The following is a 26119-nucleotide window of genomic DNA, read 5'->3' as shown; positions in this document are numbered from 1 at the left end:
GCGGCAGGGCTTGTCCAGGAGGGGAGGGGAGGGCGCCCCTGGGCGGGCGGGCCCGCCCCCTGGAGAGGAGGACGTGTCAATCAGGGCCCGAGGCTGCCAATGGGAAGGTGGGAGCCGGTGGCGCTTTGGGCAGGCGGAGATGGCGAGCGGGGGCAAAGCGCCTGCCGCCCGGGGGCCCAGTGCGCTGGCCGGGGGTGCCCGGCGGCGGAGCGGCTGCGCTTCGGCTCCTGCGCTGGCCCGCGCTCCTGCCCCCCATGGCGCCTCCCGGGGGCTCTGCCGCCCTGCCCTGAGGGTGGGGAGGCCGCGCTGGGGCGCGTCACCAGGAGGGCCCCGGAGCCTGCCCGCCGCCGGGCGCTGGCATGAGGGGAGAGCGCCGCCGCCGCCGCCGCTGTTGAGCCCCCGCCGCGGGGCAGGATGGAGCCCCTGGGGTTGGGGCCGGAGGGGGCCGTGCCCTCGCAGCCAGCCCCGCAGCCCATCCGCTTCGGGATCGACCAGATCCTGGGCGGTCAGCCGCCGCCCCAGCTCCACCCGGCCGCTTGCCTGGCTGCCGTCGGGGAGCAGCGGGGCGACGCGGACATGGCGCTTTTCGGCGGCGCCTACGGAGCGGACTACAGCCCGGCCTGTTCCCGGGGGGGCTACGGGCTCCCCGGGGGCCCCGCGGGCAGCGGCGGGGTGATCCGAGTCCCCGCTCATCGGCCCGTGGCCCAAGCAGCCCTCCAGCCGCCGCCGGGGGGAGCCGGCCTCGCCTTTCCCTGGATGGAGAGCGGCAGCCGGCTGGCCAAGGAGCGCCTGGCAGGTGAGGAGGGGCTCCCCCGCCCCCGAAGCGCGGTTCCCCAGCCCCCGCGCCTCACCCACGCCCACCGCCTCTTTCTGCAGGGGCCAGGCGGCCCGCGCCCTCCTCAGAAGGGGAACGGGGCTGCCGGCTGGGAGCCCTGCCTTCCCCTCCCCGCCCGGCCTGGAGTGGAGTCAGGGGCGCGCTCCACCATAGCCGGCCCGGAGCCCCTTCAGCCCAGCCCAGACCCCCAATGGGAGCCCTAACCCCCCTTCCTCTGCACCTTCCCTGCCGGGCCGCCGCCTGATGCGCCCGGAGAGCCGGCCTTCCTGTGAAAGGCCGCGGCCCGCTTCCCCTCGGGAAGTGAGGGACCCTGACCCCCCCCCAAAAAAAGTTGCGGGGCCTTTGGATTAATGGCACAGAGGAAAGCGCCGCTGCCCTGCTCCGCGGTGTGCAGCTGCCGAGCGGTGGGGGGCGGAGGCGAGGGGTGGGGGCCCGGGCACCCTTGGCCCGGGGAAGCGGTGGCGGAGCTTTTGCACGGACTATCAGCCGGGGTTGCTGCAGGAAGCTGCGGGGGCTCGCCCTCTCCCGCCGCCTTCGCCATGCTGCTGCTAGGGGGTGCAGGGGAGGAAGCCGTTGCCAGGCGGCGGGAGTCGTCCCCTCCCTCCGGCCGAACTCACGCGGAGCGGCCCCAGCCCCACCTCTCAAGGGACAGGAGGGGGTCTCAGCTCCGGGAGTCAGCCCGGGCGGTGGCCCGAAGCCGGCTGGGCGAAACTCCGGCCTGTCCGGCGAAAGGGACCGCGTGGGACGGTCACACAGAACCGAGGCCGGCGGAGAGCCGCGCCAGGTCGCCCAGGCCCCAGAACTCTTCCCGGTCAGCAGCTGTGAAGCTGGGAGGGGGGAGGGAGGAGGGAGGGGCTCCGGGAACTGGACGGAGGAGGGGGGAGGCGGCAGGTTTCTTCCCCTCCCCGGCGGGCCTGCCCAGGGTGCCGGCCCTGCGGAGGAAGAAGCCCACGGGCGCTGCCTGCGCCCCTCCCCGCCTCCTCTCTCCCTCTCTCGCTGTGCCCGCAGCCGCGCTGCCGTCCTTGGCGGGGGCCCGTCGGGTGGGCCACCCCTACCAGAACCGCACGCCGCCCAAGCGCAAGAAGCCGCGCACGTCCTTCTCGCGGGCGCAGATCTGCGAGCTGGAGCGGCGCTTCCACCGGCAGAAGTACCTGGCCTCGGCCGAGAGGGCGTCGCTGGCCAAGGCCCTACAGATGACCGACGCCCAAGTCAAGACCTGGTTCCAGAACCGCCGCACCAAGTGGCGGTAGGCAGGGGCCAGCAAGGGCCGGCGGGTGGGGCGCCCGCTCTGACTCGTTGAGCCTCCCTCACAGGACTGCTGTGATACTTGGTGGGGGGAAGAACCAGGCTCAGGGGGCGCGGCTCGCAGATCCCTCCCGGGAGCGTCGGGTAGACCACCGGGAAGGGCGGGGGGGGGGGGCAGCGCGCGGGTCTCCCCTGGGCCCTGCTGGGCTACCATCCCCGCACTGTGCGGGTGAGGGGGGCACCAGGGGTCTACGCGGAGGAGGCGTCCCGCCCCGTCCCGCCAGCCCCTCAGCTGGCAGCAGACGGGGCCAGCCGCATCTCCTCTGGCCTCCGAGCGCCCAGCACCAGGGCGGGACGGGACGGGACGGGGGGCGCCGCAGCGGGGGGGGGGTCGGTGCGTGGCTGACCTGCCGCCTCTTGGGTCTCTCTCCCGCAGGCGGCAGACGGCGGAGGAGCGCGAAGCGGAGCGCCAGCAGGCCGGCCGCCTGATGCTGCAGCTCCATCAGGGGGCCTTCCAGAAGCGGCTGGGGGCGCCGCCGCCGCCGCCGCCGCCACGCCAGCAGCACGACCCGCTCTGCCTGCACAACGCCTCGCTCTACGCCCTGCAGAACCTGCAGCCCTGGGCCGAGAACCACCAGGTCGCCTCCGTCTCCGGGGCCGCCGCCCTGGTGTGAGGAGACCCCGGCAGCCCCCCGGGGCGCCAGACTGGGGCCAGCCCTAATAAAGTGTCCAACTGTGCCGTCCTTGGCAGGTCTCCTCGGAATTGTGCTGGTCAGTGGGGCTTGCTCCCAGGGAAGCGTCTGCCCTGGACGCCCCCGCCCAAGGCCTTGGTTTCCGTGCTCTCTCCTGGGGGCGCACTCAACACCCCCGCCCCCCAGGAGCTCAGTCACGCGGCGGGAGGGGAGGAGGAGGGCCCACCCCCACCCCACCCCTCCAACAGACTCGGGTTCCTCCGGACGGCACCGCTGCCTGGGGTCGCTACGCCCGGTGGGGAGGCGGGGAGGGAAGAGAGACCGCGGCGAAGACGTCCAGGGCCCCGCAGCCTCGAGGAGGCGTCGCCCCCTCCCTCCCTCCCTCCCAGGGACAGAAAGGGGGTCTGCAGAGCGGTGTCCCGGGCCCACATTGCCACCATCGGCACAGACAGCTCAGAAGCCAGCCAGGACTCCACGGATTTCCCCAGAGACAGCCCCGGTGCCCTTGGACCAGCATTCCCGCCTTCCTCTTAGCCCCCCCCCCCCCCGCACATCCCTATTCCTCACAGCAGCCAGGAAGGGTGGGCGGGGAGCCCCCGCAAGGGCAGAAGGGGGGTTGGCGAGGGCTAGGGTGGGCCCTTGGACAAGAGGCATGTGTGCCTCCATGGTGGCTGCAACCGCCCCCGCCCCCTCCGGCTGGATCTCGACCCAGAGAGGCAACGCTCCCCGGGCCGGCGCTTGGGGGTCCCCGGGCGCCTCCCTCGGCCACCTGCCGCCGTCTTTGGGAAGGACCTGGAACGCGGAGCCCAGCGGAAGTCGCCCCCGCAGAGACGGGTGGATCTCCCGGCCTGGCGCCGTTTCCTGTGGCAATTGGGACCCCCCCCCCCCCCGACGGACACACTGGCTTGCAGGGCACGCCCCCAGAGCCTTCCTGCCAGGTGGCCGCCCACAGGAGGGGGGCCCCGAGCACGGACCTGGGGTGGACAAGGGCTGCCTTCGGACCAGGACGGAGCCCGCCCCGTGGATGGCCGGACCCAAAAGCGAGTGGCTGCCGCGGCCCTCCCCTCGTTCCCGGTTCCCTCTGCCAGGCCCCGGCAGAAACGCCCGCCCGGCACATCCTGCCGCCTGACCGAGGGAGCCGTCTCCGGCAGCACTGACCCGACCCCCCCCCCCGCCCCGGTTGTCCAGGTGATGGTTGGGGCGGCCTTAAGCAAGCAATGACGTCCCCAGCCAGCTGAGCAGCCCCCCCCCGGCAGAGTCACGTGGCAGCTTCCCACCAGCCCCTCCCTCCCCGGCTCCTTTGATCTGGCCAGCGGCGCCTTCGCGGGCGCGCTCTGATTGGCTGGCCGGGCCCTATATAGGGCGGCGCGCTGTGGCGCAGTGGGCCCCTGGCGAGCCGCAGAGGCGGGCAGAGGCCGCGTGGGCCCGGCGCGGCCGTGGGGCGGGATGGAGCGGGCGGGCGTGGGCTGGCGGCGGCCCTGGGCGGAGGCTTGCGTGGGGCCCCGGGGCGGCGGCCTGGGGCCGGTGGCCGCCCCGCTGGCGCGCCTGGAGCCGGCGAGCAGCCTCAGCAGCGAGCTGCTGGGCCTGCGCGCCCACGAGAAGGAGCAGCTGGCCGGCCTCAACGCCCGCTTCGCCCCCTACGCGGAGCGGGTGCGCCTGCTGGAGGGCCGCCGCCGGGCGCTGCTGCGGGAGCTGGAGGCTCTGCGGCGCCAGCAGCGGCCCCCGCCGCGCCTGCCCCAGCTCTACCGGCAGGAGGCGCGCGGCCTGCGGGCCCGCCTGGAGGGCCAGGAGACGCTGCGCCGCGCCCGCCGCCACGCCGCCCGCGCCACGCCGGCCGCCCGCCGCGCCGACGGGGCGGCCGCCTCGCTGGCCGCCCAGCTGGCCTTCCGGCAGCAGCTGCTGGCCCACGAGCGCGCCCAGCTGGCCGAGCAGGCCGAGGCGGCGCCGGCCCAGGGCGCCCCGCCCCACCTGGCGGCCGCCCTGCTCCACCTCGGCGCCCCGGACGCGCGCCTGGCGGCCCAGAACCACAGGCGGGCGGCCGAGGAGTGGCACCGCGCCAAGGGCGCCTCGGGGGCCCGGCTGGCCAGCCGCAGCCAGGAGGCGGCGCGCCCCGTCCGCCACGAGGCCGGCCAATACCGGCGCCTGCTCCGGTCGCGCGCCGCCCAGCTCGAGGCCCTGCGCGCCGCCGTCGACTCGCTGCGCCGGCAGCTGGACAGCCTGCAGGGGGAGCGGAGCGCCCAGGTGGCCCGCGGCCAGGTGAGGGGCGCGCGGGGCGGGGGGCAGGCGGGCAGCGCCCTCCAGAGCACGCGGCGCCGGCTCCTTCTGGGCGGCCCAGCACGTTGGCGGCAGGGGGCCCCAGCCCGGGCGGCTGGCTGGCCGGCCGGCCGGCGGGCCTTCCGTCTTGCTCTGGGCGAGGAGCCGGCAGGCGCTTCCTTCTCGGCTGCCCGGTCGGTGGGTGGGTGGCTGCCCCGGAGCTTCCTCGGCCTTCGAGACAGGGGCGCCCAGGACACCCCCCCCATTAGCTTCCTGGAACTCGCCCTTTCCCCGGGGACCCCTGTCCCTCTGGGGGAGGGCCTTTGGCCAATGGCCTGCGCCCCTCTGCCTACCTGAGGTCTTGGGGACATCTATTGCTGGACCCCCCCCAGCCTTGCCAGGGGCTGGGGGGCGGCAGCGGAAATGGCTGGCTAGAAAGCTTCTAAACCCAGTCCCTCCTGTGTGTGTTCTGAAGTGCAGAGGTGACCTTCATATTAAGAGCCAGAGCTACACTCTGATCTGGTGAACTGGGTTTGATTCCCCACTCCTCCTCATGAAGCCAGCCCGGTGACCTTGGGCCAGTCACCGTTCTCTTAGAGCTCTCTCCGCCCCACCTACCTCACAGGGTGTCTGTTGTGGGGAGGGGAAGGTGATTGTAAGCCAGTTTGAGTCTCCCTTAAGTGGTAGAGAAAGTCGGCATATAAAAGCCAACTCTTCTTTTTCCTCTTAAGTGTCCTGCAGGCTAGGAATTGGCTGAGGAAGCCTGTGGGTTCCCCCTGCCCCCCCCCCACTATTAACAGACCTGCAGTGAAGTCCTGGGGTTTCTGAGCAGCCACCTGTGGTTCAATGACAAATTTTATTTGAAACAATAAACAAGTATTTAAGGGAGTTAAAAACTGGGCAAAATCACAAGCTTCAAAGGCTGTATCTGATGGCCTGCAGCAAAGAGATAAATGATTATTCCAGTGGGACGGAGTTCCAAAGATCAAGGGGCAGTTGCAAAGAATGCCCTCATCCAGCCTACAGAAGAAGAAGTTATTCATGGTGGGAGGAATGCCCATCAAGGAGAGTACCTGCTTGGCATGCAGAAGGTCCCAAATTCAATCCCCAGCATCTCTGGCTAAAGGGACCATAGAATCATAGAACCATAGAGTTGAAAGGGTCCACCAGGGTCATCTAGTCTAGCCTCCTGCACAACTACCTCCCCCCACACACCCAGTGACCCCTTCTCCTTGCCCAGAAGATGGGGGGGGGGAGGGAACCCTCCAGGATAATCAATTATTGAATTTAGTTGAACTGCAGCACAATTTAGTATTATAGGTCTTTTGGCAGCAGAACAAAGCGAGAAATTGCATACCAGATATGCTCACCCACTATATGGCCTTTCTCAGCAGAAACCCTGATTAGACCCCAATATGACTTTTCATAGAGGCAGTGACAGGAACAGCAATAAATCTTCCTAACTTTAACACATACTTGTCCGCTAAATTACACAATAAAATAAAAACAAATCAATAAAATAAAACAAAAAATAAAACCATCCCTCAAAGGATTATGCAAATGACTAGAAAACATCTTGATAACTCCCATGAAATTCTCAAAGCAAAGTCTACAACTGGCCCTTGTTTACCACTGGAGAACCAGCTCCTGATCAGCTGCCCTCATAAAGGGGTCAGTCAAGGTGGGAGGTAGTCCTGGCTCTAAACACCTGGGAGCAATAGCTGTCCCCGTCTCAAAGGCTGCAGCTGCATCCAACAGGAGCGACCAAGAGGCAGGGCCTTTGTCTGAAGTGCAGGTGGAGAACATCCGCTAAGCCCCCCAGGGCTGTTTCCATTCCCATAGCCTGGCCTGAAGCTGGACAAAATGAGGCCCAGAGCAGTTGCTGCATCATCCCAGACCTGGAGCACTCTTCCATGTCAACCACAGCCTCAATTGGGATGCTCAGAAATGGCAGGTTAGAGGATGGGGCGGGGGGCGGGGAGTGTAAATCAGGTGTGAATAAGAAGAGGCAGTGAAGGTTGCTTAAACACCCGCCCCCTTCCTGGTCATGCATGCCGTAAAAGTGGATCTGAACTCAGGACTCCCCAGTCCTGACCAGGCACTCCAAGGCCTGCGCTGCCCTTATCCTCAGAGAGTGGGGAGGTCCTGCAGCTCTGCCTCGACTGGGAGAGGGGGTGAGGGTGCACGACTCAGGGCCCATGGAGGCTGGAGCTGGGTTCTTGCCTCTTCTCTCCTCGTCACACACCCCTCCCAAGCTTAGCTGGCTTCCTGCTGCGGGGCGGGTGGAGGGCAGGTCTGGGGGCAGGTGATTTCTCTTTGAGGAAGAGGACATTGCAAGTGTCTGTGGAGGGGAGGGATGCAGCTCACCCCCCAGGAATGCATGGCTCTCCTTCAATAAATAAAGCAGAAGCCCAGCGGGTTCCGAAAAAAACAAACCAGGCTCATGCCAACCCGGGCTTTTCGCTTCTTTGGGGGCTTGCTGTATGGAGGGGAAAGGGGCTGACCCTCGCTCAGGTGTGTGTTTGTGGGTGGGCAGGTGGTTGGCTGGTGGGCTCCAGAGCCCACTCTCTTCTGAACCCCCTCCCTCACAGGAAAGAGTGGTGGAGCTGGAGCAGGAGATCTCGGAAGCCAAGGAGGAGATGTCCCGCTACCTGTGCGAGTACCAGGAGCTGCTGAATGTCAAGATGGCCCTGGACATCGAGATCGTGGCCTACAGGTCAGCCCCCCCCCCCCCCGCACCAGGCTGCAGGGCCCCTCCCAGCCTTCCCCCTCTGTGCAGAAGGCCAGGTGTGGGCAATTCCTGACAGATGCCGCTGCTGAAAGACCAAATACTGAGGGAGGGAAGGGGGAGCGGCAGAGCCCAGAACACCAGGGGAGGGGGGCAGGGGAAGGACTGGCTGCGTGCACAGGAGGAGGAGGAAGGGGCTTGGCAAGACAGTGAAGAGGAGGGACAAGCCTAGAATCATACAATCACAGAGTTGGAAGGGGCCAACCCCCCTGCTCAATGCAGGATCAGCCTAGAGCATCCCTGACAAGTGCTTCTCCAGCCTCTGCTTAAAGACTGCCAGTGAGGGGGAGCTCAACACCTCCCTCGGTAGTCGCTTCCACTGTCGAACAACTCTTAGTGTAAAAAAAAAAACCTTCCCCCCATTATCCTGCTGGTATCTTTCCACCCATATTTTATGCCCATTATTGCAAGTCTTATCCTCTGCTGCCAAGAAGAACAGCTCCCTGCCCTCCTCTAAGTGTCAGCCCTTCAGATTCTTAAAGAGAGCACTCACATCCCCCCTCAACCTCCTCATTTCCAGCCTGAATGTTCCCAAGTCCCTCAGCCTTTCCTCGTAGGGCTGGGTCTCCAGGCCCCCAATCATCCTTGTTGCTCTCCTCTGCACCCACCCCATTCTGTCTATATCCTTTTTGAAATGAGGCCTCCAGAACTGCACATTGTATTCCATGTGCAGCCCGACAAATGTGGGACTATGACATTTTGCGATTTGGAGGTTATGCCCCTGTTGAAACACCCCAAGACCACATTAGCCTTTCCCCCCCACTGTATCCCACTGGCTGCTTATATTCAGCTAACAGTCCACCCTAACCCCAAGATCTTGTCCACACACACTGCTACGCAGAAGTGTATCCCTCATCCTGTATGGGTGTGTCTAATTTTTGTTACCCAGATGTAGAATCCTGCACTTGTCCTTGAATTGCATCTTGTTCAAAACTGCCCACTTTTCCAGTGTGTTCAGAATGCGTTGAATTCTATGTCTTCTGGGGTGTCACCGGCAAATTAAATGAGTCACCCCTCCACCCCCTCATCCAGATCATTTATACAAATATTGAAAGGAGCCTGGTGGAAAGGAGAAGGGTGAAGATGGCTTCATGACCCTTCGCTGAGTAGCAGGATTAGATCCTGCACCCCAGGCCTCTTGGGCTTCGTCGCTGGTCCTGGGGAAACTAAGTGGAGCTGATTGGAGAGTTTGGGGGAGTGCAGCTCACGGGTCCCCCGAGCTCCTGCTTGCAGGGGCAGATAGGGAAGCTAAAGATGGCTGTGGGGGGGGGGATGCATCCTAGCTGTCCCTTGCCTTTGCAGACTGTTTCTCAGCCCAACATGGTGAAGCGGGTCAGTGCCTTTCGAGTGACTGTGCTCTTAGAAATGACCCCTTCCTGAGAAGTGGTATATCTTATTCAGTTAGTCACCTACTAAGCAGGACTCAACTACGGTACTTTACTCACTTAAAAAGTAAGTCTTTTTATTGATGTGCTCCAATGTAATTGTGTATATATGTGTGTATATGCAAGTATTACAAAGTCTTAAAATTCAGTAATAATGTATACAGTAAAGCAAGCAAGTTCTACATACTATTCAGTTTTAAAATCCAACACTTAAAATATAACAGTTAAAGAAGTCTGATTTAGTTCAAAGTATCTAATTCACACTCTAGAATAATATATTTGTAAAGCCATACATACCGACACCATCTTCTGAGACCCTCTGAGAGAGGTCTGAATTCTAGCCCTTTTCCTGCCTGTATTTATACTGTTTCAATCACCTTGAAAAGGGGCTGTCTTAAGATTATCTCCATGCATTGGAGTAACAGCGCTGCTGCACTGTTTTAGGAATGTTACTGCACATGCTCAGTTGCTCTACTTTAGATGGCCATATATGGACATCCCCCTGACCTGGATGGCCCAGGCTAGCCTGATCTCATCAGATCTCAGAAGCTAAGCAGGGTCAGCCCTGGTTAGTATTTGGATGGGAGACCACCAAGGAATACCAGGGTTGCTGTGCAGAGGAAGGCACTGTCAAACCACCTCTGTTAGTCCCTTGCCATGAAAACCCAAAAGAGGTCGCCATAAGTCAGCTGCGACTTGACGGCACTTTACACACACACACACACATATATGGACATCCACTTCCTCTAGGCTAAGCATACTATTTCTTAAATAGTCAGTTTTGATTTTTGTTATACTCTATATAATCAATTTTATCATTCTCATCTCCAGAAAAATATGTTGAGATTGAACCCATTCATTACTTTCTAGAATCTTGTTTTCACGTTTAAATCATATAATACAATATATTGTTTACATTACATCATTAAATCTTAGTCAGCATTGAAAACCCTTGGACTGGAGAGCATTTCTGCACTTGACATTGGAAGGGCAGGAAGTACGGCAAACATGCTGCTCTGTAGCTTAAAAATATAAAAAGTGCTGCGAAGGCTTTGCTCTTCTCCATTGAAAAGGCTGGGGAAGGTCATGAAAAAAGGGGAAAAGTGCAGCGAGCAAATCTGCACTGACACTGAAATATTTGACAGAATAATTCAGAAACATAAGCCTTTGGCAAGAATATCCAGGCTTTCTTGTCCTTTTAAAAGGAAATTAAAACCTCTGCTGTATATTTTGCTTTTACATGTTATATTTCTGCATATGTACAACATTAATTCCATAGTTCATGTGCTCTAATACGTCAAAGCCTGTAACAATGGGTTTCAGAAGTGGCTTGCAACTCATGTTTGTGCATGTTTACTCAGAAGTAAATCCCAAGGTAGTCAATGTGGTTTACTTCCAGGTCTGTGTGTGCACAGGGTTGTACTGTGAGGCTCTGCACTCCTCCTATGGACATTTGTCTGTGAGAGAGAAAGCTCCCTTGAATAAAATGGGGATTACTTGTGGAGCTGAGGGGAAAGGGGGGTTGTGCCTGTCCCATGCCTGGGTAGTCAGAGCCAGGCTCCTAGTCTGCCAGCCCGCCCGCCCACCTCTGTGATACAGAGCTTGCCAAGGCCAAATTGGGGGAGTCAGAGGCAGAGGGGAAACTGGGGGAGCCAGCAGGAATGCAGCCCCTTCTGGAAAGTGTGGAGGCAGCACCAGCCACTCTGGGCAGCCTGCAAGTAGCAGGGGAAGGGGTGGGTGGGTGGGAGCGGCTCAGCAAACAGCCACTCTCCTCCCCAGAAGCTCTTAGCCTGCGGAGAAAGTGACTCAAGGTGGGGGGGGGAAGCTGGCCCAGGACTTTGCTCTCCCACATGAGCACCTGGACAGGCAGTTTTAAAGTGCTGCTGGGGGGTGGGATCCCTTCTCCGTCCACAAAGGGGAACTATAGGGAGAGAGAGGAAGGCAGGCTGGAGGAGGCTCTGGGTGAGGGCCCTCCAGGGGAAAGGGCTGCCAGGATTTCCCATGATATCTAAGGTGGCCAATTTGCCCGTCTGCTTGGCATAGGGTTGCCGTCATCCAGGTCAGGCCTAGAGTTCTAGAATCTCCAGCCTGCAGGTTCCCCTGGAGCAAATGTCAGCTTCAGAGGTTGGGCGGACTCTATGGCAATGCATTTCTGCTGAGGTCCCTCCCCAACTCCACCCTCCCCAGGCTCTGCCCCCAACTCTCCAGGAATTTCTCAACCTGGAGTCGGCAGCCCTAGTGCAGAAGGTCCTAGATTCACTCTGCAACGGCATCTCCAGCCAAAAGGCTCAGGTGGGAAGGGATAAGCGCGAGATCGCCACCTGAGCCCCTGCCCAGCCACTGCAGGTCAGAGGGAGCAGGGGAGGCCTGGGCTGAGGAAGGGCTTCAGGAGTTCCACCACGGGAGACCTCTGGTACCAGTTGCCGACATAAGGAGCGTCCCAGGCTCCTGTGACCCAGAATTTTAGTTCTTTATTGTACACTGTTTTTTAATAACAAGAATCTTTTCGTTGGTTCTTGTAGGTTATCCGGGCTGTGTGACCGTGGTCTTGGTATTTTCTTTCCTGACGTTTCGCGAGCAGCTGTGGCTGGCATCTTCAGAGGAGGAACACTTAACACTGAGAGACACTGTCCTTCAGTGTTACTCCTCTGAAGATGCCGGCCACAGCTGCGGGCGAAACGTCAAGAAAGAAAATACTAAGACCACAGTCACACAGCCCGGATAACCTAGAAGAACCAATGAAACTCTGACTGTGAAAGCCTTCGACAAGAATCTTTTCCTTTTTCAGTAAAAGAAAGATTCATACAGGTGTTGTTTCCTTTGCTGGTTACCTGAATGAGAGGAACAAAGGACCTGCGGTCCTGGAGATAACATTGTATTACCAAACATTGGAAGGAGTGACAGACAGCCTTTTCTGGCATGATAAAGCAAAGAGTGTTATGAAGCTGTGAATGACCCTCAAAGCAGAGCTCTGGGGAATTTTCAGTTCATAATCTAAGTGTTGCGATCGGAAAAGCTGAACGCTGCATTGGGAGGGCAGCTAGATTTGCATCCAGTAGCACCTTCGAGACCAACAAGATTTTGGGGGTATGAGCTTTTATATATAATTTTATATATATAATTTTCCTTGTAGATAACAAAACATTAAAAGGAACATATAACAACATAATATATCAAAATAAAATAAAAAATAAAATATGTTTTATATAAGAATTACAAAGGGAAATGCGGGAAATGTAGAGTTTGATGGTACTTATCATTTGTGGTGGATGTAAAAAAACAAAGGTATTGGAAAGAAATACTCAGTAAAATACAGGATATCTTTAAAAATAAAATTCGCTATGGAAGCTAAGAGTATGCTGCTGGGCATGTTGCCTAGAAATCTTCCAAAATTTTTGGAAAAATTATTTATATATGCCGGTGGCGGCCAGAGCGATATTTGTGATGAAATGGAAAGCAGATGATCATCTACGGCGGGAAGGCTGGGAAAGGAACAGAGTCTGCAGTAACGGCGAAATTAGTTATGTGAACAACAGACCAGTCACAGAATTTAAAGATAAATGGAAAGTATATTATTTTCATGAAATGAAACGCAGAGGATGGGGAAGCTAATTAGAGCTGGATACAAGACAAATAGATATATGTATTGGTTCTCGTAGGTTATCCGGGCTGTGTAACCGTGGTCTTGGTATTTTCTTTCCTGACATTTCCTGTGTAACCGTGGTCTTGGTATTTTCTTTCCTGAAGATATATGTATGTTATATTAGATTTTTTAAACAGGGAAAACTATCTGTATGGATATCTAGGTGATAACTATATATGAATTCATCCTCCAATATTTGGAAACAAGTAATGGAAATGTATGCTTAGATTTATTACTATTGCTATTATCATTTTCTGCGGTATAAGTTTTGGAGAGTTAAAGCTCTCTTCATTACATATGAGCTGGAATGGAGATCCTTGAGTCCTTCTATCCCAGTTAGAAGGTGGGCGGGGTGTTGCAAAGAAGGAACTCAGGATGCAAAGGTACAACATGCATAGTAATTAGCTTGATTAGAGCAGAAGAGGAATGCTCCAGGGCTGAAAATTAGCACCTGCAAGAATCCTGTGTCCCTATTCAGCCCTGGGAGGAGGTGACCATTATTTTGAACTTGTTAATGAGCTCAAATTCAGCAATCTCACATTGTAATCTCCCCTTGAAGCTTTTCTGTTTGAGGACTGCCACTCTTAGCAGTCAGCAGTGGAATGACCTGGAAGGATCAGGATGACAGGATCAGTGCGCTTCTGAGGTTCTGGGGAGATGACTAGTAACATCTCTCTCTCTCTCTTTTCAGGAAACTGCTGGAAGGGGAGGAGATGTGGTGGAGTTCTTCTTTGCAAAGACGCTGAAGTGATTTGGGGGGGGGGGCTGAACTTCTTGCCTTCACTGCCACCCCATCCATGCTCTTGTTCCGTCACATGCCGCTGCAAGACGCTCCTCCCACCCACCGTCCCCACTCCAAAACTGGGCTTTCTCCAAAGTTCATACAGGAAGAGACGCCTGGCCCCGCCCGTCTTTCAGGCTGCCTGTCCTACTGGCTGTGTTCTTATGGGTGGCGAAGGGATGTGGTGTGTTGGGGAAAGGTCGCCTTCATGGCACTGGATGCAGCCCTCTGCCCTGCCCTGCTTCCTCTTCACCCCTTCCGTGCTGGGAGGAGAGCGTGCCCAGGAAAGAGGCAGCTCCTGCGCTGGGGATCAGTCTGGCCAAGGGAACTCGCCTGTCCAGCTGTGAGTGGGAGCCGAAGCGCCATCTGCCTAAGTCCTGGGAGGCCAAAGGGGCTTCCAAGGGTGGCACTCTGAGTAGCAGCTTCGGCACAACTGGCTCAGGGCAAAGGAGGGAGGGGCTGGCAAAGGCCGACCGCCACAAAGAGCTCAGTTTTCAACAGCCTCTAAAAGTAACTTGTGGAAGTGCCTCCCCCTGCCACACACAGAGACTTTTCCACCAGGATCACAAAGTTTGCAAAATGGGTTGTCCCAGATTAGTTTGGAAGGATTATTCCATACCTTTTCACAGAGCCTTCCTGCCTGTATGGACCTCACATCCCTGAAAACAGGCTTAAGGGAGAAATCTATACGACCACGAATTAAGAAAACTTGGGGGGAGGGGCTCTGCCGCTGCCCCTCCCTTCCTGTCTGCTCAAGTACCAGGCCCTGGGAAACCAGAGCAGACCCTGCACACGAACCCCTGCCCCCTCCTGATTTAGGGGGGTGAAACTTCAAGCAATGACCCCCTGAGGCCCCCCCTCCAAGCACCTGTGGGGCTGAGGGAGAGCAGCAGTGTGCAGACCAGAGCATCTTAGAGGGGACTATAACCTTTGGAGCCCCCTTTAGCTACTGTGTCTATTCTGGGGCAGTTGGGAAGCTGCCCAGCCTCCCCCTGCAGAGTACAAAACTGCTCAGTACCCCCCCCCCAAAAAAAAACTGGCCCAGGAGCCGTTCGCCTCCACCACAAGGGCTAAACTTTGAAGGGGGGGCTTGTGTGGGGAACTTGAGAGGCCACGTAGAGGGCCAGGATAAGTAGAGGTCCTTCTCCCCCTCCACTCCCTCCCCACAGGGGACGGAATGTGCATGCACACACAAACACCCAGGTCCCTGGTAAAGCCATTCAGCGCCTGGATCAAATTTCTACACACCTTTTAACTGAAAATGTTTCCAACTATTCTTGTGAGGTACCATGAGCCACAAGGGGAGATGGGATATAAATGTCTCAGTAAATGAATGTGGAAGGGCAAGGAGCAACCCCCCCCCGCGTGCCATCTCCTGCCACCACAATTTCCATGCTGTGTGTGTAACAGAAGCAGATCAATAAACAATTGTGGAATTAATGTGTTTGGGACCTGCAAACATGGAGGCTTGTGTGTGCAGTGGGCTGGGGTTGATTTCTACAGCTGGCCAGGACTTAAGTTGCCAGACTGCTTGGTGGGGGCCTCATCCTGCGACTCCTGGGTCTGTCGCAAAAGTCCCGCCAGGCCATTTTTCTCATCTGTAGACCTTGCTCAAAGGAGAAAAGCAAACACAGAAGCTTCTCCGCCAGCCAGGCAGAAGGGGAGGCGCTCCGCCTGCCCTAAGGTCTGGAACTCTTTGCCACCAAGGTAGTTGCCCAAATAACAAAACACCCAGCCTTTCCCCATGATGCGCACATTTGATGACGGCATAATGGGATCTGCTTCGGGCAGGAGAAAGGGTGACTGTCCGGCAGCCAGCTCACGCAGGGCCCCATCTCCTCTCCCTGCCTCCCCCCTCCCCATGGGGAGACTGTGCACCGATTAGCAGAAAGGAGTTCTTGCGCAGAGGAACTCCATTGGGCAGGATCGTCATGTTAGAAGAATTCTGGCGGGAAAAGTGCTGTGGGTTGTGGCTGGCAGATGTGCCCAGACCCCCTCCCTCCAGCCAGGGATAATAAAGCAAGCCATGGGTTGCAGTCAGTCTGAGCCCAGCTCTCCCTACCCCCTTGTTTTGTGACACCCCCCATAGCTTCCTTGTCTCTGCAGGTTAGCCACACTGGCACCCTCACTTAGACTCCTATATCTTTTCTTCTGGTGATTTTATTGATCAGCTTTAAAAAAAAATCACAATTTGCAGATGACAATATTAATTTAAAACAGCAAAACATGTAAAATACAAACATTAAAGTAACCCACAATAAATTAACAGGATGCTTCCACTCAAATCATTTCCCCCTTGTTTTATTCACTTGCATTTATTGTATCAGAATTGGGGCTCCTTTTGGCTCCCAGTGATTGGTGAAAGACGCCTGCTTTTAAAATGTTGCTTCTTTTTAAACAACTTCCAAGCACCAGGGAGAGTTCTGCCCCCACCCTTCAAACCTCCTCCTGCGGAACAGACTATGTCTGACGCCAGACCTCCGTGGATGGTGCACACCCCTAAAACGTCATCGCTTTGGCCCCCAATATCAACTGTGGCCACCGTTTTAAAAAAGAGCTCCCCCCATAAGGAACACTTTAAGTCCTGCCTGTCTTTGTTGTTTCTAGGAGCCTGGATGAGGAATTACCACCCCACCCCCCGCCCAACACACACCGTGGCTCCAACCCACAACAGCCCCCCTTCTGCCGGCTGACTTCTGGGTCTGGGGTTGCGCTCATAGGCGACCAGCAGCCTGCACAAGTTTGGTCATTATTTACAACTCCCCTCCCTCAGGAGCCGTTTTCTCTTTCGCAACCCACTGTGACTGCATTGGGCTTCCTGAACAGTTGGCTGCGCCCAGGACTCTGCCCCACCCTGGTTTGAGACCCCTGCCCTCCTGGCCCCAGGCACAACTCACTATTCGGTCCAGAATCACACACACACCGCCAACTGGCTCCACGACCAATGGTTTCAAGGCACAGTTTCAGCTTCCTAGACATCGCCTCTCTCCACCAACACCCCGTGACATCCCACCTGCCCACCCACCCCCAGCCTCCACAGATGTACAAACAGCAGGAAGCAGCTCAAAGCTGTTCCCTGAAGGCAGTAGCTGGCTCTCCACCCTGTCATGCAAGGGCAGCTTGCCCCAGGGAACACCCCTGTCCCTACCTGCACCATGGACACAGGGAGCTCCCCAACTGAGCCACCTGTGGAAAGACACCTACGCATCCCTCTGTGGAGGGGAACCACGCAAAATTGCAAGAACCCTGCATAGAAGGGTGGCTGAAGAGCCTGGCACATCCGTGGAGCGAGAGGTCAGGCTTAGGTCACCCATGGTGGGACTGGCACAGCCGCCCTCCAGGTCTCAAAAGCCACAGGGGCATTTCTCTTGCACAAGCACCAGCAAAAGGAAGGATGCTCAGGGCATGAAGCCCCATGGGAAACATCAGCCGCTCACGACACCTCTGGCTCTAAAATGCACACTTGTCAAGCTGCTCCCCCCCTTTGTCCATTCTCTGCATCATCTGTTTTGGCCCTGGCCCAGCTGCTAGACCTGACCACAGAACAGCAGGCTGCTTTCGGCCTCTCCTTTCCCTCCTCTATACTGCTCTCTACCTCCACTCCTGCTTCTGAAAAACCTCATGCCTAATGGAGGGGGGGGGGAATTGTGAAGGGGGTGCAAACGCTGCACAGAGGGACTGAGTGGGAAGGCCGCATCCAAAGGTGCATCACTACAGCTGCTCTTACTATCCCCCCTCCCACCCCACCCCCATTTCTGGGCACACCATGGGGGCGACCAGCCTCTCTTTCTGGGCCAGGCTGCACGAACTGGTTGTGGCCCTCCCCCTCCGAGGGGGCTGCTCCAAGCGCCCTGCAAGCAAGCTCCTTGGCACTGCAACCACCTACAGCAGTGGTGTCCCCAGACCCCCAACCCCATCACGGGGCTGGAGGAACCCCACACCAGAGGGGGCTTTCCTCCCTGCACTGGCCACAGCTGGTCTGTAGCACCAGTGACTTCCCCTCCGGCCCTTCACAGCAGCACAAGCTCTGGCCCTGTTCCGCCTTGGTCCGCATCCCTCTCAGCAAAGCCCCAAATGAGCTTGCAAGCCCACAGGGGGGAGGGAGACGGTTATGCGGCTGGCCATGCTCCAGGGCAGGTCATTCCCTGCCTCTCATGCTGAGAAATAGAAGAAGGGGGCCCTTGCAGGTTGCAATCCAAGGGAGTTGGGGGCAACGGATGTCACTGCTGGGCAGAGGGGCCTTACGAGATGCCAGTTCAAATGCCCAGTGTACATGAGCACAACCAAAATGAGCCCAGAAGCTGCTCTCCCGTAGGCCAGGCTGCAGGGCTCGCCCCCCTTCCCTTCCAGCACAGCACCCAGCAAGATTTGCTTGGTCGTGATGCTGGGAAGGCCAACACCCACCCTCCCCTCAGAAGGGCAACACCCAAGCCAGAGAGACTCGCCAGCCAGAGGGGGCCTTCAAAAAGGCCCTCCGTCGCCCACAGGGGAGGCAGCCGATGGCGCCGGGCGGACAGCCCCGGACAGCCAAGCCAGAGCAAGCCCACGGCATACGGCCCCTGAGCATCTCCAAAGACTGCAATTCAGGCCCAGCCCCCCACCCCACCTGCACTCTCTGCGCCACTGGCTGTGCCCCATGTGGCAGCCGGGCAGCCCACCCAAGCTGTGCCCCATGCAGGCCCCACCTTCCCAACACAGAACACATTGATAACACCAAGATCACAGAAAGGATGTTTATGCACGAGAAAAGAAGCCGCTGCCCCGGCCAGGCCAAGTGCCTGGGACTCTGGCACCCGCACCACCACCTAGCTCCCACCTCCTAGCCCCCAGCTGTCAAGAGCAGCTGCCGTTGAGGAGGCGGCAGCGGGAGAGCCACAGTCAGCTCCTCCACCCGTTGCAGGACCCCCACTCCCCTGGCACCCTCTCTGCCAGTCAAGCACCTGGGGAACAGCGGCAGGGGTTGGACCCGAGAGATGCCGCCGACCCCTGCAGCAGCACACGGCCCTGCTCAGAATCAACCGGGCAGGGGTGGCTTCTTAGCCCTAGCCCCACGCCTACCCACCTTCCACTCCCCCTGGCTGCCACGCCAGAAGTCTTGGCTCTCTGCCCGCCAAGAGGGACAGCACGGCCCTGGGCCAGGGCTGATCGAGACCGGGGGGGGGGGCTCACTGCAGCACGCAGACGTCGTCGCTGTCGTCGGCAGCTTGGGCGGCTGGAGGCTCCTCGCCTTGGGGGGAAGGTGGTGCCTCCGCCCCTCCAGCCAACTTCTCCCGCAGCTCCATGAGCAAGTCCCGGCTCTCGCTGGCAGGCAGGTTGCTCAGGTAGTACTGGGGGGCCAATTCTGCTAGCCTGCAGGGGAAGAGGAGGGCAGAGATGAGGCGCCCACACACCACTCAGAAGAAGAGTTGGTTTTTATATGCCAACTTTCTCTACCACTTAAGGGAGACTCAAACCGGCTTACAATCACCTTCCCTTCCCCTCCCCACAACAGACACCCTGTGGGGTAGGTGGGGCTGAGAGAGCTGTGACTAGCCCAAAGCCACCCAGCTGGCTTCGTCTGTAGGAGTGGGGAAACCCACCCGGCTCACCAGATTAGCCTCCGTCACTCATGTGGAGGAGCGGGGAATCAAACCTGGTTCTCCAGATCAGAGTCCACCGCTCCAAACCACCGCTCTTAACCGCTACATAAGAACTGTACAAGTCGTGGCCATGTTCATTCTGCTGGCAAGGCCAGGGGTGGGTTTGGAGAAGGTTTGGAAATAGATTAAGAATAAAATAGCTTTATACAAGAGCATATTACAGTACGGCTATGACGTGGCCTAATTTGGAACACGGTGTGCAGTTCTGGTGGCTGCATCTCAGAAACGGTTTTGCAGCGCTGCAGAGAGTCCAGAAAAGGGCAATCGAGATGGTGCACCTTCCCGGTGAGGAGAGTATGAAGAGCCTGGGGCTTTTCAGTTTAGAAAAAAGATGACTAAGTGGAGGAGGGGGACATGACAGAGGTTTATGAAATTATCTATGGAGTAAAGAAAGCAGACAGAAGTGCTTTTTCTCCCTTTTCTCCAGGAGAACTCAAGGCCACCCAATGAAGTTGATTCACAATAGGCGCAGGACAGCAACAGGGAATACTTACTTAATCAACAACTAATTCAACTGTGACATTTGCTGTCAGTCAACATAGCAGTGGCCGCAGCCACAGACAGCTCTGAAAGCTGATTAGATGGATTTATGGAGGGTCAATCTATCATTGAGTAAAGGGAACCTCCACATCCAGAGACAGCCAACCTCTGAACCCCAGTGCCAGGAGGCAACACTGGGGTCAGGCCTTGGCCTCTCTGCCCCCCGTTGATCTCCCAGGGCACCAGGTTAGCCACTATGGGAAACACGAGGCTGACCGCAGCAGATGACAGGGGTGATCCAGCAGGGCTTTTCTTACGTTGCCCTGTTTTTCTCCCCAATTGGGACCCAAAGGGGCCTACAGTGCCCTCTCCTGTTTTATCCTCACAAAAACCCTGTGAGGTGGGTGAGGCTGAGTGTGCATGGCTGGCCAAACGTGCCGGCCTCCCAGATCCTAGTCCAACACTCTGACCAACACGCCACACCAGTTCTCAAGTCTTGCATGTCTTTCAATGTTCCTTAAAATTTCTTTTTTGCCAGAAAAAGGGGTTCATCGCAACTTCACAATGTTCACAATCTTTACATCTCTAGGGAAACTCACATAGTCAGAAAAAAGGCATGGAATCCCACACACACACACCCAAAGAAAAAAGCCTGAATCTAAGAAATGCAAGAACAACAATGACCGGCACGTGCCCAGCTGCGGGATGCTCACATTTCTGGCTCGATCTCCGAGACGACACTGAGGCAGTTGTCCAGCGAGATGGTGAACTCATGGTAGAGCAGCCAGGGAGGTGGGCGCACGGAGGGCTGGCGCAGCCGGTAGCCGCAGGAGGGGGGCAGCTGGGCCACGTGCTTGCTGGTCAGGAGCAGGTAGTTGCCAGAGCCATCAATGTCCCGAGCCACCTGCCTCGAGCGAGGGACAGGCAGAGGAGAGGCTCAGCCGGGCAGGAGCGGCCCCCCGCCCCTCCTGCCCCAGGCCAGCTGCTGGCCCCTTCCAAAGGCCAGGCCCAGAAAGAAGCCTGGCTGCCCACCATGGGGGGCAATGCGGGGAGAACAGCTGCTGAGGATGGGTGGGGAGAATCCACTTCTCTGGGTAAAACAGCCTCCCCTCAGCATGTCCCCAGCCTGCTGTGCCCTCCCCCACATACCCCCCTTGCCCTCCCACTCCCTCCCAGGGAAGCCCCAGCAACAGGGCTGCTCCAGAGCGCCAGCCCACCTTCAGGAAGAAGCCCGAGAGGAGGGCTTGCTTGATGCGGAGGACGTTGCCGTCCGCGCCAAAGGCGGGCGGGGAGATGGGCAGCTCGATGCGCTCCATAACTTCCCGGAGCTCTGCCCGCACAGCCCTGGCCAGCTGCAGGGCTGCCTCGCTCACGCTGTGCTTCCGGCACCAGCTTTCGGGCTCACTCTCTGAGGAAGATGGGAGGAAGAATGAACATGAGGATGGCAGGCCACCGGGAGTCCTGCCCTCCCAGAAGCCCCTCTCCACGGCACTCACGCTGCAGGAAGGCGTTGAAGATATTGATGAGGGTGAAGTGGTCTCCAGCTGGGTGCAGCAGGGCTCGCTGCCGGGCTGCCACTGCCTCCCCCCGGCGGGCGGGCGGGGTGACAAAACAGGGCCAGGCTGCAGGGAGAGAGCGAGCAAGCGGCTCAGGCCGGGGACTGAGCGACACAGACCCCACCCCCACGGAAGGGAACAGGCAAAGTGACAAGCAGGGGGTCCCACAGCCAGGAGCGGCACCTCCTGCTCTCTCCATGAAGAATGGGGCTGCCCTGAGAAGGGTGCCCGGAAAGAACCCTGGCACCGGTGGACAAGGGGCCAACCCACCCCCGAGCCCTGGGACAAGGTGGGGGAAGAAGAGCAGACCTGTCAGCATGGCCGCCAGCGTGAGCATCTCCTGGACGCAGTCGAATTCGCACGAGGCCAGCAGGGCCTTGGCCAACTGGGGGTCGACAGGGAACTCGGACATGATGATGCCCACCTCAGAGAGGTTTCCATCGTCATCCAGGGCTGCCAAGTAGTCCAGGTCCTCCAGGGCCTGCATGAGGGATTCCGGGGCTGGCGAGGGAAAAAGCGGCAAGGCTGAGGTGCGGCCGAGCGGGTCTCCTCGCAGAGGCCCACAGATCTCAGCCCAGCGGGCCCAGAGCATCTGTGCCCGGGAGGCCCCCGCAGCCCCTCACCTGGCCGGTCGAGGAAGTCGCACTGGCCCATGTCCGCAATGTCCAGCCTCTTCAGCAGCAGGACCAGGCGGCTCAGATTGGCCTCAGTGACACGTGCTGGAGGGAGGGCTGGGAAGCTCTGCTCGTAGAAGGATTCGGCATAGAGGCGCAGGCACGTCCCTGGCAGGCACAGGAGAGGAGCGGGGGTAAGCTGCCCTGGCTACAGCTTCCGCCAGCCGATGCCCGGCCCCACCAAGCCCCCGCCAGCTCACCGGAGGGACTCCCAGCTGCCCTCAGCCGTCGAGCTTCCGCTTGCTTCTTGCTGATTGGGCGCAGGACCTGCGATTCGGCACGGATCTGCGGGTTGTAAACCTGCACAGGAGAGGCACCCAAAAGCGGCTTGAGGAGCCTGACAAGCAGCTGAGCTAGAGAACAGACCCGCGGAGGGCGGGGCCCAGCCAACAGCTTCCCACGGCCCCCAGCAGGCCACAGGGGGATAAAACCTTAAGAAATCAGGCTGCTCCCCCCCCCCTCGCTCAAGGATGCCGACCAACCTGGCCAAAACTCTAAAGAAAATAGCAGGACAATTGCAGGGTGGGGGTGGGCTAAGTCATCTTTCTCTGGCTGAACGTTCAGTCGCACGCCGGGCTGACAGGACGGGCGGTGGGGGGGAGGTAGACAATCATTCTTGCAGGAGACAGGCATTGCAGCCCCCCCCCCCCACCAGCCTCAGCACTGAACCACAGGGCGCGCAACTGAGCGGGCTTCTGAGGCATAGGCAAGGGAAGTGGGCTCTGGACACGCGAGAAGCACTGATGAGCTCCCCCAACCCCCCAGAGGGACCCCCCCACTCACACTGCGCAGCTCCAGCCCCGTGTCAACAACGTGCCTGACGCTCCCCACAGAGAAGGCCGAATCTGCCAGCCAGTGGGTGACGATCACCCGGCGCGCCGGGCCTCCGGCCGGTGGCTCCAAGGTCTCATAGAGCTTCTGGACCTGCCGCCCCACACCGGGATGAAGGGGCAGCACCAGCAGGGAGCCGAGGCAGGGGTCCAGGGCTGCAGCTGCCAAGCGGAGAGCCTCGCAACCCTCCTGGATTTCCTGGGGCGGGAGGGGAAATCTCCCGTGACTGGGGTGTTCTAGCAGCCCCAAGCTCTGTCCACCTGCCTCCCAATGCGCTACAACCCTCCTCCCCGCCCCGGGCACAGCCTCTGCCGTGCCAGCCCCCAGAGCAGCGGCTGCCCGACTCCAAGAGCTCTCGCTCATCGCTTGAATGGGGGTAATAGAGTCAGCTGCCAACGGGGCCTGCATCCCTGACCAGCCTGCTCTGCACAGTCGGAAGGCCACTTCAGCTGGGGGGTGTTTGTCGAGCAATGGGGGAGGGTACTGGCCAGGAGTCTTTCTCCTGTACCCACAATGGCTCACTCAATCCTGCAGCCCTCCATCAGCGGCCGAAAATCACAAATCAGTCACAGCCCCCGCCCCCAGGCTTCCCCCACCTGCTCGCTGGCCAAGAAGACCATCACGTCTCCCGCCTCCTCCTGCCGATGCAGCTCCAGCACGGCCTGGCAGGCAGCAGTGACCCGGCCCTGAGGTGAGGTCTCCTGGTAGGTCAGGCGGGGGGGCGGGCTGACGGGTGGCACCCGCACCAGCGGGGCATCCTGGCAGAAGTGGCACAGCGGCTCCTCCAGCGAGGGCTCCGTCACCACCACGAGGCGCAGCTCAGGGCGCTGGCGCTGGGCATCCTTCAGCAGCCCCAGGAGCAGGTCCGCGGGCACCGTGCGCTCCTGGGCCTCATCCAGCACGACCACTCCATACTGTCGCAGCAGCGGGTCAGAGGTCATCTCTCGCAAGAGGACCTCATCCGAGCAGAACCTGCAACCCGCATAAGACGCCCGTCACCTGAGCCCGGCGAGGACGGGAAACGGAGGCGGCTGAGCTAACCGGCCCCTCAGTCAGCAGCACCTCCTGGAAAGACCCCACAACAAACGACACACCCAGGCCCCCCACAAGAGAGCGCAGGCCGGCCAACCAGCGAAGAGCCCTTTACCTGAGCAGGGTCTCCGAGACGCAGCAGTCTTCGTAAGGGATGCTGTACCCCACCTCGTGGCCCACGTTAAGGTCCATCTCATCTGCGACGCGTAAGGCCAGACTCAAGGCAGCCAGGCTGTGGGGCTGAGTGCAGACCACCTGGCCATGGGCGAACTGCAGCGAAAGGGCATACTCCGCACACCACTGAGGGACCTGCGGAAGGAAGACGGGAGACAAACCTGAGCTCTCCTCCTCCCCCCCACCCCGAGAGGCTGACCTTCAGAAGGCAAGCTGGAAAGAACCCCCAAAAGAAACGGAGGAAAGGGGGCCACAGAGAGCACTGCCGGGGGGGGGGGGAGGGGGCAGATCCCAGAGCCACGCTGCTGCCCATGTCCCTGCCTCTGCTTCTCCCACCTGGAAAAGGGAGTTCTGCCTCCGGAGTCCAGACTGCAGCTGCTTCACCCCCCTCACCCCTGCCTGTGAGAAGGTCCAGTGAGGAAGCAAGTTGTGTGTTTTTAAATTTCACAAATATACCAAAGAACATATTTGTTTATGCTGAACTATGTGATACGCTTTATGTTGTTAAAGCTATAAAATAAGCTTTGGTTTGATGAGAATATTATAAACGTTTCCTTCTCCCAAAACATGTGTCCGCCCCCCATTCCCCACGGCTTCACAATTTTTAGAAGTTTTCAACCCCTGTGCGTACCACTCTGCAAGAAAGCAGCCACGAAAACTACCGGCCCTGCAAGGATGGGGTTCAAGCGCCCCTCCCCCCTGGCGATCAAAGGGGGCCAGCGAGGACCCTGCAGAGGGCAAAGCCTGCCTGAGTCTGGGCAGGAGGCCAGCAGCAGCAGCAGCAAAGGCTCCACCTGCCTCCTGCCCACGCTGCCCCTGCTTCACGTTTCTTTATCCAGCTGCCTGGGGATGCAGCAGAAACTCTGATCCAGAGCCTGACGGCTGCCGTTAAACGGCTGCGGCTGAACAAGCTGAAACTGAATCCTGGCAAGACCCGGGCAATGTCGGCTGGGAAGGTAGGCGGAAAAGACATTCTGCCAGCTCCACGTACCCCAGAAAACGGCCCCCTACCTTGGTTCGGTTGATCTGGCCGTGTCAACCCAGGCTATGGTTGTCTCGGGGCCAGACGACTGTAGCGTACTCTACGCAGATCTGCCCCCAAAGACGACTGAGAAACTGCAGATGGTTCAGATGCTGGGGCCTGGCGGCTCCCAGGCGGCACCGAGCAGAACCTGCGGGATCACTCCCTCCCTGCACAGCCTCCCTTGGTCCTGACCAGGTCCCGGCTTCAATGCCAGGCGCCAGCGAGCGCCGACCCGGCCCTTCCAGGACCTCCCTCCCTCCCTCCCTCCCTCCCTCCCTCGACGCCCAGAGCACCTGCAGGGAGGCCTCCCCGGATGCTCGGCCGGGACCGCCCCGCCGACCCGCGCAAGGCCTCCGCAAGGGAAATGCGGCTCCTGCCCGCGGCCCGTGGCTGCGCCCTCCCTGGGGGAAGCCCCCCCTCTCCGGGCTTCTCGCACGGGCAGGCAGAGCGGTCCCGGGAGGGGCCGCCTCGCAGAAGGGGCCGAGCTGCAGGGCCAGCGGGGAGCCCAGGGAGGGAGGGAGGGCGGGCTTGGTGGGAGGGCTCCCTTTTTGGTCAGTCCCCGTGAGAGCGGTGTGTGTGGGTGGGGGGGGGAGCCGCCCCCTCCCCCCTCCTCCCCTCCCCCCCCCCCGGTTGGGCGGCGCCGGGGACTCGCCTGGGTGCTCTTGCCGGCGCCGGGCGCGCCCGAGAGCAGGAGGAGCGGGTGCCGCTGGAGGGGGCGCAGGAAGGCCTCCTTGGCGGCCCAGACGGGCAGGCGGCGCCGCCCCCGCAGCAGCTCGTAGTAGCGCGACGAGAAGGGCAGCCCGTCGAAGGGGTTCGCCTCCCACCACCACCCCCCCGCGCCGCCGCCGCCCTCCTCCTCCTCCTCCTCCTCCTCCTCCTCCTCCTCGCCGCCGCCGCCGCCGCCGTCCTGCGGCAGGGAGCTCCGCGCCGCCTCCATGGCCGGATCTGCCCCGGGGGGGAGACTATTGTCGCGGGGGGGGGCGAGCCCGGAGGGGAGCACGCGCACGCACGCTCGCGCCCGCCGGGAGGGAGCGCGCGCGCCCACCGGCCTCCTGGGGCGCCTCAGCCGCCGCGGGCAGGGGCACGT

The 26119-nt window shown here is 59.6% G+C and overlaps 3 protein-coding genes across 3 annotated transcripts; 2 read left to right on the top strand and 1 right to left on the bottom strand.

The window, feature by feature from the left end:
- The first annotated feature begins 414 nt into the window (after window positions 1–414).
- On the top strand, window positions 415–2754 carry TLX2 (T cell leukemia homeobox 2). Its single transcript, XM_056855731.1, has 3 exons — window positions 415–796; window positions 1844–2081; window positions 2517–2754. The coding sequence occupies exons 1-3, from the start codon at window positions 415–417 to the stop codon at window positions 2752–2754; spliced, it is 858 nt and encodes a 285-aa protein (XP_056711709.1).
- Window positions 2755–4218: 1464 nt separating this feature from the next.
- On the top strand, window positions 4219–13587 carry LOC130482856 (alpha-internexin-like). Its single transcript, XM_056855730.1, has 3 exons — window positions 4219–5028; window positions 7617–7741; window positions 13533–13587. Exons 1-3 carry the CDS (start codon window positions 4219–4221, stop codon window positions 13585–13587), a joined length of 990 nt encoding a protein of 329 aa, XP_056711708.1.
- Window positions 13588–18787: 5200 nt separating this feature from the next.
- DQX1 (DEAQ-box RNA dependent ATPase 1) lies at window positions 18788–24143 on the bottom strand. Its single transcript, XM_056855578.1, has 10 exons — window positions 23950–24143; window positions 23399–23774; window positions 22755–23000; window positions 22172–22271; window positions 21921–22079; window positions 21607–21798; window positions 21238–21363; window positions 20959–21149; window positions 20455–20645; window positions 18788–18971 (listed from the first exon to the last, which is right to left on the bottom strand). The coding sequence occupies exons 1-10, from the start codon at window positions 24024–24026 to the stop codon at window positions 18788–18790; spliced, it is 1842 nt and encodes a 613-aa protein (XP_056711556.1). The 5' UTR covers window positions 24027–24143.
- Window positions 24144–26119: the final 1976 nt, after the last annotated feature.

Source organism: Euleptes europaea, chromosome 9 (assembly GCF_029931775.1).
Source record: "Euleptes europaea isolate rEulEur1 chromosome 9, rEulEur1.hap1, whole genome shotgun sequence".
Classification (NCBI taxonomy): domain Eukaryota; kingdom Metazoa; phylum Chordata; class Lepidosauria; order Squamata; family Sphaerodactylidae; genus Euleptes; species Euleptes europaea.
Note: the sequence above shows the minus strand (reverse complement) of the source record. Positions and strands in the feature narration are given on the sequence as shown.